Raw genomic sequence first — 14,365 nt, 5'->3', positions numbered from 1 at the left:
ATGCCAAGGGAGCACCAGGGGCCGCGTCCGCCTCTGCCTCGGGGAGTGGCCTGCCGGCGCAGGCCTGGGGGCTGCTGAAGGCCGCTGGACTTCCCGGCACCAGGCTTCAGCCCTGCTGGGGACACGTGGGGAGTGAGCTAGGGCATAGGACCACGTGCTAGCTGCCTCTGTCAAAGAATAAACTCGTTTTAAAGAAAAGATGCATTTGTTCTTATTTGAAAGACCGAGTTACAGAGAGGAGAGACGAAGACAGCAATCTTCGGTCTACCGGTTGGTTCAGTGGCCATCCGGCTGCAGGAGCCAGGCGCCTCCTTTAAGCATCCCACGTGGATACAGCAGCCCAAGCACTTGGCCCATCCTCCTCTGCTTCCCCAGGCACATTAACAGGGAGGTGCATGGGAAGTGGAGCAGCCAGGACTTGAACTGATGCCCAAATGGGGTGCTGGTACTCCAGACAGACACTTGCGTTGCTACACCACAGCACCAGCGCCCCTCTCCCACAGACAAGCTGCTATCTTTGGATCCCCTCGTGAGCATACTTTCTGAGGTTCCTTGCACTGGGAGGCAGTCTGCTGGCATTTGGGGTGCTGCCACAGATGGGCCTAGAGGGAGGCGGAATGTGAGAGCGACAGTGCAAGGCTCGGAGGCCAGCAGAGAGGGGTGAGGCCCGGCAGGCAGGAGGAGGGTGCAGAGCATGCTTGCTTCAAAGGGGTGGGCCGCGCGGCAGGTACACGCAAGTGGCAACTTTTGCAGGGCCCCAGGGACATGTGCAACATAGGTGTGCCAATTTTTAAATTATCTTTTTTGAAAAAAAAAAAATCAGGGCCCGGCGCGGTGGCGCAAGTGGTTAAGTCCTCGCCTTGCACGCCCGGGATCCCATATGGGCGCCGGTTCTAATCCCGGCAGCCCCGCTTCCCTTCCAGCTCCCTGCCTGTGGCCTGGGAAAGCAGTTGAGGACGGCCCAAAGCTTTGGGACCCTGCACCCGCGTGGGAGACCCGGAAGAGGCTCCTGGCTTCGGATCGGCATAGTATCGGCCCGTTGCGGCTCACTTGGGGAGTGAATCATCGGATGGAAGATCTTCCTCTCTGTCTCTCCTCTCTGTATATCCGCCTTTCCAATAAAAAAATAATAAAAATAAATCTTTAAAAAAAAAAAAAAAAAAAAAAAGAAAAAAAAAAAATCAGAGACTGGGCCACCCCTGGGGTGTAGCAGATAAAGTGATTGCCTATGAAGCCAGTATCCCTTACGGATACTGGTCCTAATCCCGGCAGCTCCACTTCCCATCCAGCTCCCTGCTAATGCTCCTGGGAAAGCAGCAGAGGGCAGGTCAAGTCCTTGGGCGCTGAGCCACAAGTGAGACCCGGATGGAGTCAGTTTCAGCTGTGGTAGCCTTTGGGGAAGTGAATGAGCAGGTGGAGATCTCTTTCTGAGTAACTCAAAGTGAAAACACATCAGTTTATCCCGGAACCCCACCCCACCTCCACAGTCCCAAGCTGCTCCAGGGTCAGCGGCATCTTCCTGAGGACACACAGGTCAGGGGAGTAGAGGGGACACAGGCTGGGGCCTAAGGGTCGCTGTGGATAGCACCGGCGAGAGCACCCTATGGGCATGCATCAGAAGGTCGGCGGGACAGGCGTGTGGCCGGGGTGGAGTTACTGCCTGGGACATGCTGAAGGCTGGGGCCAGGTTCTGGCTGCACTCCCCGGCCCAGACCCAGGGAGGCACACCGGGGGCCAGCGTGAGCACCTGCACTCCTCTCTCACACGGGACACCCAGCCCCCTGCCTGTGGCCTGCATTGACCAGTACAGCAGCAAAGCATGGGAGAACGCTGCCTCTGTCTCAATAAAATGAGAATAAGTAAAATTTTTAATTTATTTACAAAAGGAAAGATGAATGCATGACCTATGATGGGCAAATGGATGGATGGGTACATGCGCAGATCTGTGAGCTGATGAATGGATGGATGGATGATGGGTGGATGATGGGTGGATGATGGGTGGATGGGTGGATGGTGGGTGGATGATGGGTGGATGGTGGATGATGGATGGATGATGGATGGATGATGGGTGGATGGTGGATGGTGGGTGGATGATGGGTGGATGGTGGATGATGGATGGATGATGGATGGATGATGGGTGGATGGTGGATGATGGGTGGATGATGGATGGATGATGGGTGGATGATGGGTGGATGATGGGTGGATGATGGGTGGATGATGGATGGATGATGGGTGGATGGTGGATGATGGGTGGATGGTGGATGGATGGATGATGGGTGGATGATGGGTGGATGATGGATGGATGATGGGTGGATGATGGGTGGATGGTGGATGATGGATGGATGATGGGTGGATGATGGGTGGATGGTGGATGGTGGATGATGGGTGGATGATAGGTGGATGGGTGGATGATGGATGGATGGATGATGGACGGATGGGAGCAGACAGATGCACACCTGCTTCCCCAGTGTGGGGGTCTGTGGCCAGGGGGACAGAGCTCTTGCAGGGCCTCCATCCTGAGCCTCTTGAGTTGAGCACACACAAGGAAGGGGCACCGTGCCCGGGATTGCCATAGAAACCTTCACAGTTTGTCTTTCTTCCTGAAAAGGGATGGAGACTTGAGAAAGGACAGTGTTACCGAGCCAGGCCGCAGGCTAGCACTGGCCTCTTGGCTGACATTTCCCGACAGCTGGCTAAGCTTCCTGCCAGACAACACACCTGGGCCCCTGGAGGCCGTGTGCCCTGCGCTGCCTCAGTGGTCCACGTGGTCAGGGCTCGGCACGGTGGGCCAGGGGCTGTGCAGGCCAGCCCGAGAGGCACACCCAGCAACAAGCACCGGGCCAGAGGGGCTGATGCTCACTGCAAAGGTCGGGATGAGGTGCCCGCTTTGGCCAGGAGGTGAGTGCACCCACCCAGGCCTGGTACCTGGGAGCGCTTCAACACAGAGGGTGGCTGGCAGAACAGACAGACGGACAGACGGATGGATGGACAGCCCTTGCAGGACTCGCCGGCCATGCCTGACCCGGCCGCCTCACCTCCTGTGCAATCCAGCCTCGCAGTCCTGGCACCAATGGCAATCCCACAGGGGCAGGGGGCTCTGGGTTTCTCCCCCACCTTCCCAGAGAGCAGCACCCCCACACTCAGGCCCCCACGCATGACCGCTTGCTGCAGCCGCAGGTCGTGCCCTGGCTCAGCAGGTGCAGGAGGAGACCGGGAGCCCAGGAAGGACCTGGCGAGCAGGAGGCCACCTGCCTGACCCAGGGTGCCTGCCGCTCCAGGGTAATGGGAAGGTGCTGACAGCCCCCTGCAGGGTGAGCGGGAGACAAAGGCAAGGGTGCAGCCAGGCCTCCGCAGCGCCCAAGGGAACGAGGGCAAGTCGCACGCCCATGAGAGCGTTTGTTGTATTCCTGCACAAAGCATTTTTATATTGAAAAAGAAGAGGGAGGAGGAAGAGGAGGAGGAAAGGGAAGGGGGTTAGGGACGAGGGGGGGAAGGGGAAGGAGGTGAGGAGGGGGGACGGGGGAGGCATTCCTTATCAAACGGATGTGGGAGGAGTGGACCTCGGGATCCAGCAGGTTGGGAGGGTGCCTGGGCCTCTGCTTGTTTTCTTATCAATCTTCTAGTTAACTAGTTAGTTAGTTAGTTAGGAAGAGTGACAGAGAAATGGATCTTCTGTCCTCTGGTTCACTCCGGGCTCCGCTCGGTCTGGGGCTGAGTGACAGAGTGGCATTCTGTCAGACCTGGACTGGCCCGACTGCCCAGGACAGCACTGCCAGCCAGGTTCATCTAAGGGAGAAGCAAGGCCTGTGGGGCCGGCGGGCCATGCCCTTAGCTCCGTGGATTCCTTTTGCTGAAGGGCAGGCAAGGGCGGCCTGGGTTAAAGGGAGACAGCAGGAGGCTGAGTCCTGCTCTCACAGCTCTGTTTCCAAGTGCAGCAGTGCACTCTAACCGGCACCTCCATACGATGCTACACTGACAGGTGCCAGCTTTAACCTCCGTGCCACAGTGCCAGCCCCTGACTGAAGGACAGTCTCCCGAGCGAGCGAACGCATCCCTGCCCTGCCCCCAGCCAGGTGCTTCACTGTCCCTTTCCACACTGCAAGGCCTGTCCCGGCTGCCCTGTGTCTGGGCTTCGCCTGGCCCAGCTTTGCCTCCTGGCCCCCTGTCCGGCTCGCGGCCAAATCCCTTGGCACACACAGGCCAAGGTGGCTTGTGCTCAGCGGGTCAGGGGAAGGGTCGCAGGTGTCCACCCCTAACCACCAGCAGACCACCCGGCCTCGGGGAGGGGGGCGTCTAGGGGAGTTCCCGCTGGACAGCCACGGACGGGAGGCGCGCGACCCACGCGGCGGGCCGGGGTCTCCGCGCGGCGCCCCTCCCCGCTGCGGGCCCGGAGGCCGCTCGGTTGCCTAGGCGATGCCCACGCCTCCGTGGGCGGTCTCGCAGGACGGCCGGCCCCCTGTGGGCGGCGCCGGCGGGCCTGGAGGAGGCGCGCGCGGGGCCGGCGCAGAGGAAATGGCGGCGCGGCGGGTGCGGGTGTGCGCGCTCGGCCTCCCGGCGCTGCTGCTGCTGCTGCTGCTGCTGCTGCCGCGACGCGCGGCCGGCCACGGCGGGAAGTACTCGCGGGAGAAGAACGAGCCCGGGCCCGAGTTCCGCATGGAGAAGCTGAACCAGCTGTGGGAGAAGGCCCGGCGGGTGAGCGGCAGCAGGAGACGCAGGCCCTGCTCGGCGGGGTGTCCCCGGTGTGGCCTGCCCGGGTAGGGGGTCCGGCGCTGCGCGTCGCGGCGGCTGGGGACTGGGATCCCCCGGAGCTGTCTGGGCCCCTTCAGCCCTGCTCCTGCCCAGTGTCCCCACGCCCCGCGCCCTCCCTGATCCCTCTCTCCCCCACGCCCTGCGGTGTGGAGACCCCAGAGCCCAGGTGGGGTCTGTGGTGGTGCTTATCTCCACCCCTCTCCCATCCCGGACCCTGCTCTGCTTGGGGGGCGCAAGGGCGGGCGCAGCCTCCCCTCCCCCGACGAAGGCCAGCGGTTGCCCTCCGGACAAGCCCCAGTGCTGGAAGGCAGGTCATCCGCTTGACCTCGCGGCTCCTGCATTCCTGAGATGGGGAATGAATAATTAGCCCAGAACCTTGGCCTGGGTGAGGGAGGAGGTGGGGGAGACTGCTGACCGCGGGGCGGAAGCCCCCAGGTGTGTGCTCAGCCCACAGTGGCTGCTGGCGCTCTCGTGAGGGCCCCTGACCCCACCACCTGCCCATCCAGGAGCCACGCTGCCCACTGCCCCTCTGGCCCACCCTCTGCACCTGTCGGCCAGGGGCGTCCTGAGGCCTTCGTGGCCTGGGCAGTGGCAGGTCACCTCCTGACTCAGCTGGCCCTGCTGACCTGGGCCTGTGCTGTCCAAGACCGTGGCCTTGGCCCACATGACCCCTGGCAGTCCATTGGAGCCCCCGAGTTGGCAGCAAGCATGGAGCCTGCAGGGTGGGCTTCCCGTGTCAGCGTCCCGTGCTGGGCAGCCCTGGCCTCCCTGCGGTGTCCAGGTGCTGCGACAATCCCCAGCCCAGGCCCTGGGGTCAGCGAGCCTTCTCTGTGCCCTATGGCCAGGTTGGTTTGCACTCACGCTTGGTCCTCACGGAGGTGAGACAGGTAGTACCCTTGCTGGTGCTGGCATGCGCTCTGCCCGCCTGCCGCTCTGGGTGGGTGAGCAAGCTCTGGGGAGCCGTGGGGCTGCCCGCAGCAGGAGTGCTCTGTGGGGAACAGCACACGGATGCACAAAGCCAGGGAGAGGACTGCCACGCGTGTCTGTTTTCCGAGTGGTGCTGTTACGTCACAGCGCATGACGCAGCCTGTTGTCCAGCGAAGCCGTGCTCCGCCTGCTTGCAGCCAGGGGAGGACCGGCCTGGAGCCTCGGTCCTGCAGGGGAGAGAAGGAGCCGCGCTCCAGGGAGGCACCGGAACCCACTTCCCGGGCTCCTGCCTGGTCCCTGCCCAGCACCTTTGGAAAGGCAGAGAGATCTTCATCTGTTGGTTCACTCCCAAATGCAAAGGTCTCCAGGCCGAACCTGGGGGCCCACGTGAGGGCACCCAGCTGCTCGAGCCATCGTGGGCACATGACAGAGGGTAGCTGGGCTGCAAGCAGCCGGGCTTGCACCTGCATGGGGTGCGAATGACTGAGGGGTAACTTAACTGCTGAGCCAGGCGCCTGCCCCCAGGCCGTATTGCACAATCCTGTTTCTATCGGAATGTGGAGGAACCGAGTCCGGCCGGCAGAGATGATGTACTGGGGGTTAGAGTGAGCTGGGTGATGGTGACTGTGGGTGTCCCAGCCCTGGGTGATGGTGGCGTGTGGGTGATGGTGACTGTGGGTGTCCCAGCCCTGGGTGATGGTGGCGTGTGGGTGATGGTGACTGTGGGTGTCCCAGCCCTGGGTGATGGTGGCGTGTGGGTGATGGTGACTGTGGGTGTCCCAGCCCTGGGTGATGGTGGCGTGTGGGTGTCCCAGCCCTGGGTGATGGTGGCGTGTGGGTGATGGTGACTGTGGGTGTCCCAGCCCTGGGTGATGGTGGCGTGTGGGTGATGGTGACTGTGGGTGTCCCAGCCCTGGGTGATGGTGGCGTGTGGGTGTCCCAGCCCTGGGTGATGGTGGCGTGTGGGTGTCCCAGCCCTGGGTGATGGTGGCGTGTGGGTGATGGTGACTGTGGGTGTCCCAGCCCTGGGTGATGGTGGCGTGTGGGTGATGGTGACTGTGGGTGTCCCAGCCCTGGGTGATGGTGGCACTGGATGGCCTGTGTGCCCCATGGCCTGGCATCTTCTCTCCATCTTTGACATTGCTGTCGGTTGGCGTCCCATGCCGGAGTCCAGCTCCAGTCCAGTTCGAAACTCACAAAGGGTGCATGGATTAGGTGTAAAGAAGAAATGGACCACTACAATTTCAGGATCATAATGGACAATGCTAGGAAGCTGCCCCCTTTATACAGAACCCCTCACAAGCTCTGCCACAAGCGGGTGTATCCAATTCTAATTCACCTAAAAACTCTCAAAACAAGTCCCTAGTATAATTCTGATTCTACAAGTCAACCTTGAATCGGCTAGGGGACGAAATGTATCACAAAGAAAAGAACCTAAAGATCAAGGAAAGAATGAAACCCTAAACACAGGTCCCTTGATTAGCATAAGGCCATGGGCACAGCCCAGACAGCCCTTTGGCAAGACTTTAATCTCCAAGCTCACATTGATAGGAAAAAGCCAACTCCACAGCAGTAAACAATGCCCGAATGGATTACAGAATTCTGCAGGGTCCCTGTCCACGCAAAGGGAGGTGGAGCTGCTTTCAGGTGGTTGTAGAGACATCCGCGGGTCCTGCCTGCGATGGAACAATACTCTCACATCTTCGTGTCCCCCACGTCCACTGCACGGACCCCAATAGTCCCAGTCTGGGTCCCAAGAGGTCCTTGTGCAGCTGTCCGGTGGGACTGGAGGGCAGGCGGGCAGAACTCAGGGCCGTCCCCTCCCTGTCCACCCTGTATCCTTGTTGGGAGCAAGGGTGGGCCGCATACTGCTCAAGTGCTCTGGAGTTCTGTGGGCCAGCCGTGGCCCCCTCCCTAGGGCCCTACCATCCTGCCCTGAGCTGGACAGGATGGCCACAGCCCATCGCGGAGGGGCCTGGCACGGTACTGCAGTCATCCTTGTCCAGCAGGTGGGCCCTGGTGCAGCTGGAGGCCCACGACTACAGCTGTGTTCTGGGCAAAGCATCAACAGGTGGTTGGAAAGTTTGAGAATCTTCTCCCGGTTATGGGTGGTGCTTAATTGGGACAGGTGGGTGAGAGCGAGCAGGAGCCGGTGAGCATGCAGGCCTGGGCCCACCACGGGTCCTAGGCCCGTCTCCTGGGTTACTTGGTGCCTGGCAGCCACCTCAGACAGGCTGCAGCCGGGAGTTTAACCCCAGAGGTCGGCGTGACTGCCCGTGGATCCCAGGTCTCACACTTGCTCCCAGGGCTGTGACTGCCAGCTTGTCTCTCTACAGCCACCGAGAAGCTGGCTGGCCCTGGTCAGCCAGGCACTGCGTGTGCCCTGGGAGTCCACAGTCTCCTGCACTCGCAGTGTCCCACATCTGGGTATGCAGGAGACAACAGGGCACTGGGTGTGGGGTCCAGACCCACAGGAGGCCCTGGGCAGAGACTCACCCCAGACAATAGCAGGCTGCTGTCATGGAAGCTTCTAGAGAATGGAGGCAGGGTGGCTGTGGGGTACGTGTCTGCAGGTGTGGGGAGGGCGGGCCCGCTCCCAGAGCCCTGAGCACAGTGGGTACACGCTCAGGCCAGCCCCGGGTGGCCGTGAGATCCACCACATCTGTGACTGGGAAGCAGGCATGGCCCCCTCGCAGGCCACAACCCCCTGCTTCTGACCCAGCTCTGGTTGATTTGCTGGGCCCCTGCACTCACGCGGGAGCCCCAGATGGAGCGCCTGGCCTGCCTGTGGGAGCCAGCCAGTAGGGTAGAGCTGCTCCGTGTCGCTCTGCCTTTGAATTGGTGCGTGTTCTGTAGCAGTGGTTCTCTCCCGGGCCAGCGAAGCAGCGCAAGCCCCACTACGGGGGCCCTCCCCAGGCACCTCGGCCGTGCCCCTGGCCGCTGCAGGCGGTCACCATGCTCTGCTCTGCCTTGGCAGCTCTCCCTGTCCCCGGTGAAGCTGGCTGAGCTCCACTCAGATCTCAAGATCCAGGAGAGAGACGAACTCAGCTGGAAGAAGCTCAAGGTCGAGGGCTTGGACGAGGACGGGCAGAAGGAGGCACAGCTGGTGCACAGCCTCAACGGTACCCCGCACCCCACACCCCCAACTCGCCTGGGGCTCCCCGAATGCCCGTGGCCAGCCCAAGCTGGAGGGGGGATGGGGAGAAGGAGGCCCAGCGGGTGCACGGCCTCAACAGCACCGCTGCGCGTGCGCCCCACACCCCGCCCAGGGCTTCCTCTGTGCCTGTGGCCAGCCCGAGCTGCTGGCGGGGGAAGCCTGGAATCCACAGCATGGGCTTCCAGGTGGAGTGGGAGTTCGGAGATCCCAGCTCCAGGAGCCCCCGGTCCCCACCCCTTGTGGCAGAGTGGGGGGCGCTTAGGAGCTCTACCCGGAAAGCTGGCTCCCAGGGCCTGGTGGGGCCAGCTGACGGCCCCCTTTGCTGAGCCCCTGCCCGGGTGCCAAGGCTGATCTGTGAGGAGTGGACACAGGAGGGACTCTGGGGCTTCACCTGTCAGTCAACCCACCAGGCCTCCAGGGTGGGGAGGGGATTGGTTCTCACACATGCTGAGTGACCCCTGGGAAGGAAACTTCCAGAACATCTGACACGTGCTCCACGGGTCTCCTCTGCAGTGATCCTGGCCAGGTACGGGCTGGACGGCAGGCAGGACGCACAGGCGGTACGCAGCAATGCCCTCGAGGACAGCACCCTGGACGAGGGGCTGGACGACCCCCGGCTGGAGAAGCTGTGGCATAAGGTGTGCAGGGCCCACTGCACGGGCCTCCACGCGCGTGCGTGTCCTGGGGGTGGGCTGTGGGGATCGTGCCTGTCATGTCTCATCCGAGGCCCGTGGGGGATGCTGAGGGGAGCATCCGGGGCCACCGTCCTCCCCTCCCTGGGTCCTTCTGTCACCCACAGCTGCCCGGCCTTGTCACGGTCCTCACAGGCTTGGCCCTGGCCAAGACCTGGGCCCAATTCCAGGGGCAGGTGGGCAGGAGGGCGGGGCCTGAGGGTGCTGACTGCAGGTACACTTCCCTCCAGGCGAAGACCTCAGGGAAGTTCTCCCGGGAAGAGCTGGACCGGCTGTGGCGGGAATTCCTGCACCACAAGGACAAAGTGCAGGAGTACAACCTGCTGCTGGGCACGCTGGGCCAGACAGAAGGTGCCGCACCTGCTGGGGCGGGCGGGCCGGGCGGGACAGAAGGTGGGGGGTGGGCTGGGCCAGACAGAAGGGGCCGGCCTGCTAGGGATGAGGGCTGCTCCTGCCCAGGCCCCCACCTGGGTTGGGGTGGGCAGGTGATGTCTGGTGACGAGGTCAGACCAGGCCAGCAGCACAGCCTCCTCATGAAGCTTCCGGAGTGTTCCACACAGGACTCTCCCTAGGAATGTAATTTTTCTGGAAAAATATCCCAGCAACTGGTGCTAACCGTTGCACATTGGGGACAGCCTGGAATGCAGTGTCTGCTCTCAGGGGCCAGGCCTGAAGGGTGCTTGGAGCTCTGCCTCTGTGTCACTCCTGTAGGGACCTGTGACAAGCTTGCCATGTCCTGGGGGCACCCGGGGTGTGAGAGGCTCTGCTCCTGTCACCCACCTCGGTTTTCCTGTGGGAATGTGGCAGAGGCCCAGCCAGACGTGACCAAGCTGGAGGCAGATCGTCCGAGCTGGGCAGACAGCATGCTGCCCGCGGCTCATGGGCGTGTGCTTCCGGCTCCACAGAGCTGCAGGACAACGTCATTGGCGCGGCTGAGCCGAGTCCTGTGCCCAGCGAGAGCCGGCACCAGGAGCTGAAGAACCGGATGCGCAGCATCAACCAGGGCCTGGACCGGCTGCGGAGGGTCAGCCAGCAGGGCTATGGTGCCGACGGCCAGGCCGGTGAGCCCCCTGTCGCCGCACTCCCCCCCCCCGCACCCTCCCCTTTTGGTGTCTGCACTGAGCCTGCGCCACCTTGACGTGCAGGGTCCAGGGGCTGACTACTAACGCAGGAACACATGGCCACCGTCACATGCCCTGACCTGAGCTGCCCCTTGCTGGCCGCACATGCCTAGGGCAGGGCTGGGCCCTCAGGAGCGGGCTATAGGCTGGGTGTGTGCAGTGACCCCTCCCGCTGCTGTGCCAGCTGCTGGCCGCCTGTGGGTCCCTGTCCTCATCCCCCACCCTCTGCCATGCCTCCACATCGGCTGGGCGCTGGCTGGGGCCCCCAGGACGCTTCGCTCTTGCGCAGAGTTCGAGGAACCCCGGGTGCTGGAGCTGTGGGACCTGGCCCAGTCGGCCAACCTCAGCCAGAAGGAGCTGGACTCGCTGCGGGTAAGTACAGAGCCGAGGGGCGCGGGATGGAGGAAGCCTGCAGGAGAGGCCGCTGGGCCGGGCAACCTGGCCACCGTCCCTGAGAGCCAAGTCACACAGGAGGGGTTGGGGCTTGCCCCCCAGGGCCAGACAGCTCTGCTAAGAACCCTGGAAGCCACGCTGGGTGCAGCCAAGACCAGGAGGGTGACCCTCGGGGCGGGGGCAGGGTTGGTCAGATGCGGTCACAGGCTGAGCCTGGGAAGATAGGCTCCGAGGCTGGCAAGTCCCTCCAGGTGCCCAGCTCAGGGTCACCTGCTGCAGGGGGACAGAGCAGGGGTGAGGCCGACGCCTGCTGGGGAGTACAGAACAGGGGTGAGTACAGAGCAGGGGTGAGGCCGGCGCCTGCTTGCAGGAGGAGCTGAAACATTTTGAGGTGAAGTTGGAAAAGCACAGCCATTACCAGAAGCAGCTGGCGCTGTCGCATGAGAAACTGCGGCACGTGGAGCGCCTGGGGGACCAGGAGCACCTGCGGCGCAACCAGGAGAAGCATGCACAGCTGGAGGAGCGGACCAAGGAGCTGGGCTACAAGGTGGGGGACTGAGGAACTGGGCTACAAGGTGGGGGACCAAGGAGCTGGGCCACCAAGTGGGGCCAGCGGGGCCAGCCTAGGGGACTGAGGAGCTGGCCTACAAGGTGGGGCCCTGGTAGGCAGGTGAACAGAGCTGTAGGTGGGCCCTGATGCCCCTCGCAGGTTGGTTCCCCAGAGTCCCGGGTGCTGGCATGAACTCCAGGTGCAGCCTGACAGATCCTGGGCCCGGCACGGTGGGGCGTTGGTGCTTGGGTCACCCCTCTTGAGGAGGAGGTATCTGAAGGAGCCACAGCCTGGGAGCCCTTGGGTGGACCCCGCTGACGGCCACCCTCTCCCTCCACCCCTGGCAGGTGAAGAAGCACCTTCAAGATCTGTCCAGCAGGATCTCGAGAGCTCGGCACAACGAACTGTGAGGGCGCTGGGTGGCCAGCATGGAGGAGGAGGCCCGGCCAAGGAGGTGAGGGTGGCAGGCTGCTCTCAGCAGGAAGACTGACCCCAATGCTGGACAAGGCATGTTCCCCACCTACCGGATGAGGCGTGTCCCCCACCTGTGGTGCGCCATCGGTGGCAACGGGCCACGCCCTGCCACACTGTCCCCTGTGAGGACCTGGCTGGGCAGTGGGACCACGTGTCTGCCAGTCATTGTCTGCCCTGAGATGTACAGCACCTTCCAAATACATGTGGACCCTCAGTGCCTGGTCTCTGGGCTGCGAGCTCTGCGGGCACTGTGGACGAGGTGCGCCCGCTGGCCTGCCCACCTTGTCATTCCCCTCAGGAACACTAGCAATTGAGGATTGGGGTGCATGGAGAGCTTCCTGGAGGAGGTGGGGGGCTCAAGAAGCCCTGACCCTTGCCATCTTGGACCCCACATCTGCTGGACTGGCCAACCCTGAGACGGAGCCCGATACGGCCTGCCCAGGAACTTGCTGTTTCGGAAAGGCTGGGCCGGCTCCAGTGGTGGTCTGTCGGAGCCCTGACCACAGGCAGGACGGCCTGGACATGCAGCTGACTGTGACGGAGCGCCCAGCACCCGGCTCGTAGCATCCCGTGGATCCCACAGTGCAGCCTTCGCGCAGCGTCTGCTGGCTGGCGGCATGCCCTCCGTGTCACCAAGACTGACTCACCCATTGCTGGCATGGGTGGGTGTCCTGGGGTCTGCGTGCCAAGGCGGTGCAGGCTGTCCCCACTCACCTTGGCTACCAGCCTGCTCTCTGACGCAGGCACCTGGCTTCCGTTCTGACCCAGCCCTGATCTGTGGGCCTGGGAAAGCAGCCGACGACACCCCAGCACCCACAGGGGAGACCTCAGCCTGGCACGGCAGCAGCTGTTGGGGGTGCCCAGGAAGTAAACCAGCAGACACCAGCTCTGCGCTTCTGCCTGTCCAGTGAGAAATGCAGCCTGGGCTGGGTTTCCGGGGCGTGGGGCTCGGCAGTGCCCTCCGGGCCTCCCTGGTGCAGTGCAGTCTTGCAGCTCAGGGTTCAGGACGGGCAGGGGTCCGGGAGAGGGGCCGTACCTGGCCCTGCCCACAGGGAGGGGGTGAGCGGGGGCTTCCTGCTGCCTGTGCAAACCCATGTGTGACAATGCATGAGGTCACGGCTGCCGTGGGCAGGTGCGGGAGGCAGCCAGCTGCCCGCACGCACCAAGGGCAGGGCTGGGATGCCAGAGTTCACTGCCACCCAGGGTGACAGCCGCTGCCCTGGTCTTTTCACATCCTGCCTGATGCTGGCCTGCAGGTGCTGACCTGGGGTTGTGCTGACCTGAGAACTAGGCACATTTCCAGGGGTGCGCACGCCCCCAACATCCCCACCTGTGGCTGGGAGGGGCCAGCAGCTCGAAGGCACACAGGTTCCTGAGCCAACCACCAGGGAGGCGGGGAAGACATCAGGGTCAAAGCCAGCAGGGGAGGGCTGTTAGCAGCTCCTGACCCCCAGGGCCACACTGGCCAGTGCCTGTCCCTCGGCCTGACGCATCTCCAGCGGCCGCACCCCCAGCACATTGCCCCCTCTGCCTGGCTTGGTCCCAGCATAGGCCGCGGGGGGGTGGCGTGTGTGCAGCCCCATCCTGGCCACATGTCACTCTTCAGGTGGGTGCTTCCTGGTACGGGACACCCCCAGCTGTGCATACACCCTGCCCCTTGGCGTCTCGCCCGCACAAGGGCCCAGATCTGGCCAGTCACAGGACAGCAGCCGGCCGCGGGTGGACATCCGCGGGGCCCTTACCCTCACCTTGAGCCTGCTGGGGCAGGAGGGCAGTGGCAGAGGAGATGGAGGCGTGGGCATGCGCATTTATTCAGCTGGCTCGTCCCGCGTGCACTGACCAGACAGCACAGGCTGGCCGGTCGTCCTTGCCTGGCTCCGAGCTACAGCGTCAAGGAAGGGGGTGGTGTCTCCACCTGGGGGGCAGCCCCGGACCAGCCGAGGCCGCGGTGACCTGTCCAAGCTAGACAAGAGAGGCCAGCCTGGACTCCAGGCTTGGGTGGCTGCCTCCGGCCACTCGCCCAGCACAGTCCCAGCCGTGCCCTCCGTGAGGCTCAGTGCGGGGCCCCACTCCGTCGCTGCTGCTGCTCCAGCTCCCACAGCCGCTCCTGCCGGGCCTGTGCGTGCTGGGCGCCCACACGGTGCGCCGTCTCCATGGCTGTGACGTCGATCTGGGCGTAGCGGGAGGCTCCTGCTCCTGTGAGGGGTGGGGTAAGGGTGCATGCTGGGCATGGGGGCGTGTGTCGGAAGGGCAGCCCGCCCTGGCCCTGCTGGGCCCCGCCGTCTAGGGACACCTACCTCGG

At 63.3% G+C, this 14,365-nt stretch overlaps 1 protein-coding gene across 2 annotated transcripts; it reads left to right on the top strand.

The window, feature by feature from the left end:
- Positions 1-4,512: 4,512 nt before the first annotated feature.
- On the top strand, positions 4,513-12,827 carry LRPAP1 (LDL receptor related protein associated protein 1). 2 transcript variants are annotated; one of them, XM_040966211.1, is made up of 9 exons: positions 4,513-4,692; positions 8,654-8,798; positions 9,347-9,471; positions 9,756-9,876; positions 10,431-10,586; positions 10,936-11,018; positions 11,410-11,586; positions 11,937-12,043; positions 12,362-12,827. In XM_040966211.1, exons 1-8 carry the CDS (start codon positions 4,513-4,515, stop codon positions 11,997-11,999), a joined length of 1,050 nt encoding a protein of 349 aa, XP_040822145.1. In that variant the 3' UTR covers positions 12,000-12,043; positions 12,362-12,827. The 2 variants fall into 2 exon arrangements, with proteins under 2 accessions (XP_040822145.1, XP_040822144.1); XM_040966210.1 differs by having other exon boundaries at positions 11,937-12,827.
- Positions 12,828-14,365: the final 1,538 nt, after the last annotated feature.

Source organism: Ochotona curzoniae, unplaced genomic scaffold (genome assembly GCF_017591425.1).
Source record: "Ochotona curzoniae isolate NIBS_2020 unplaced genomic scaffold, NIBS_Ocur_1.0 scaffold_4505, whole genome shotgun sequence".
Classification (NCBI taxonomy): Eukaryota; Metazoa; Chordata; class Mammalia; order Lagomorpha; family Ochotonidae; genus Ochotona; species Ochotona curzoniae.
This window is presented reverse-complemented; position numbering and strand designations above follow the sequence as displayed.

Bases quoted from the DNA above. Each gene is read 5' to 3' on its own strand.
- LRPAP1 (XM_040966211.1), top strand. From the start codon at position 4,513: ATGGCGGCGCGGCGGGTGCGGGTGTGCGCGCTCGGCCTCCCGGCGCTG. The intron at 8,799-9,346 runs GTACCCCGCACC...TCTCCTCTGCAG, and splicing joins GCTGGTGCACAGCCTCAACG to TGATCCTGGCCAGGTACGGG. The intron at 9,472-9,755 runs GTGTGCAGGGCC...ACTTCCCTCCAG, and splicing joins TGGAGAAGCTGTGGCATAAG to GCGAAGACCTCAGGGAAGTT.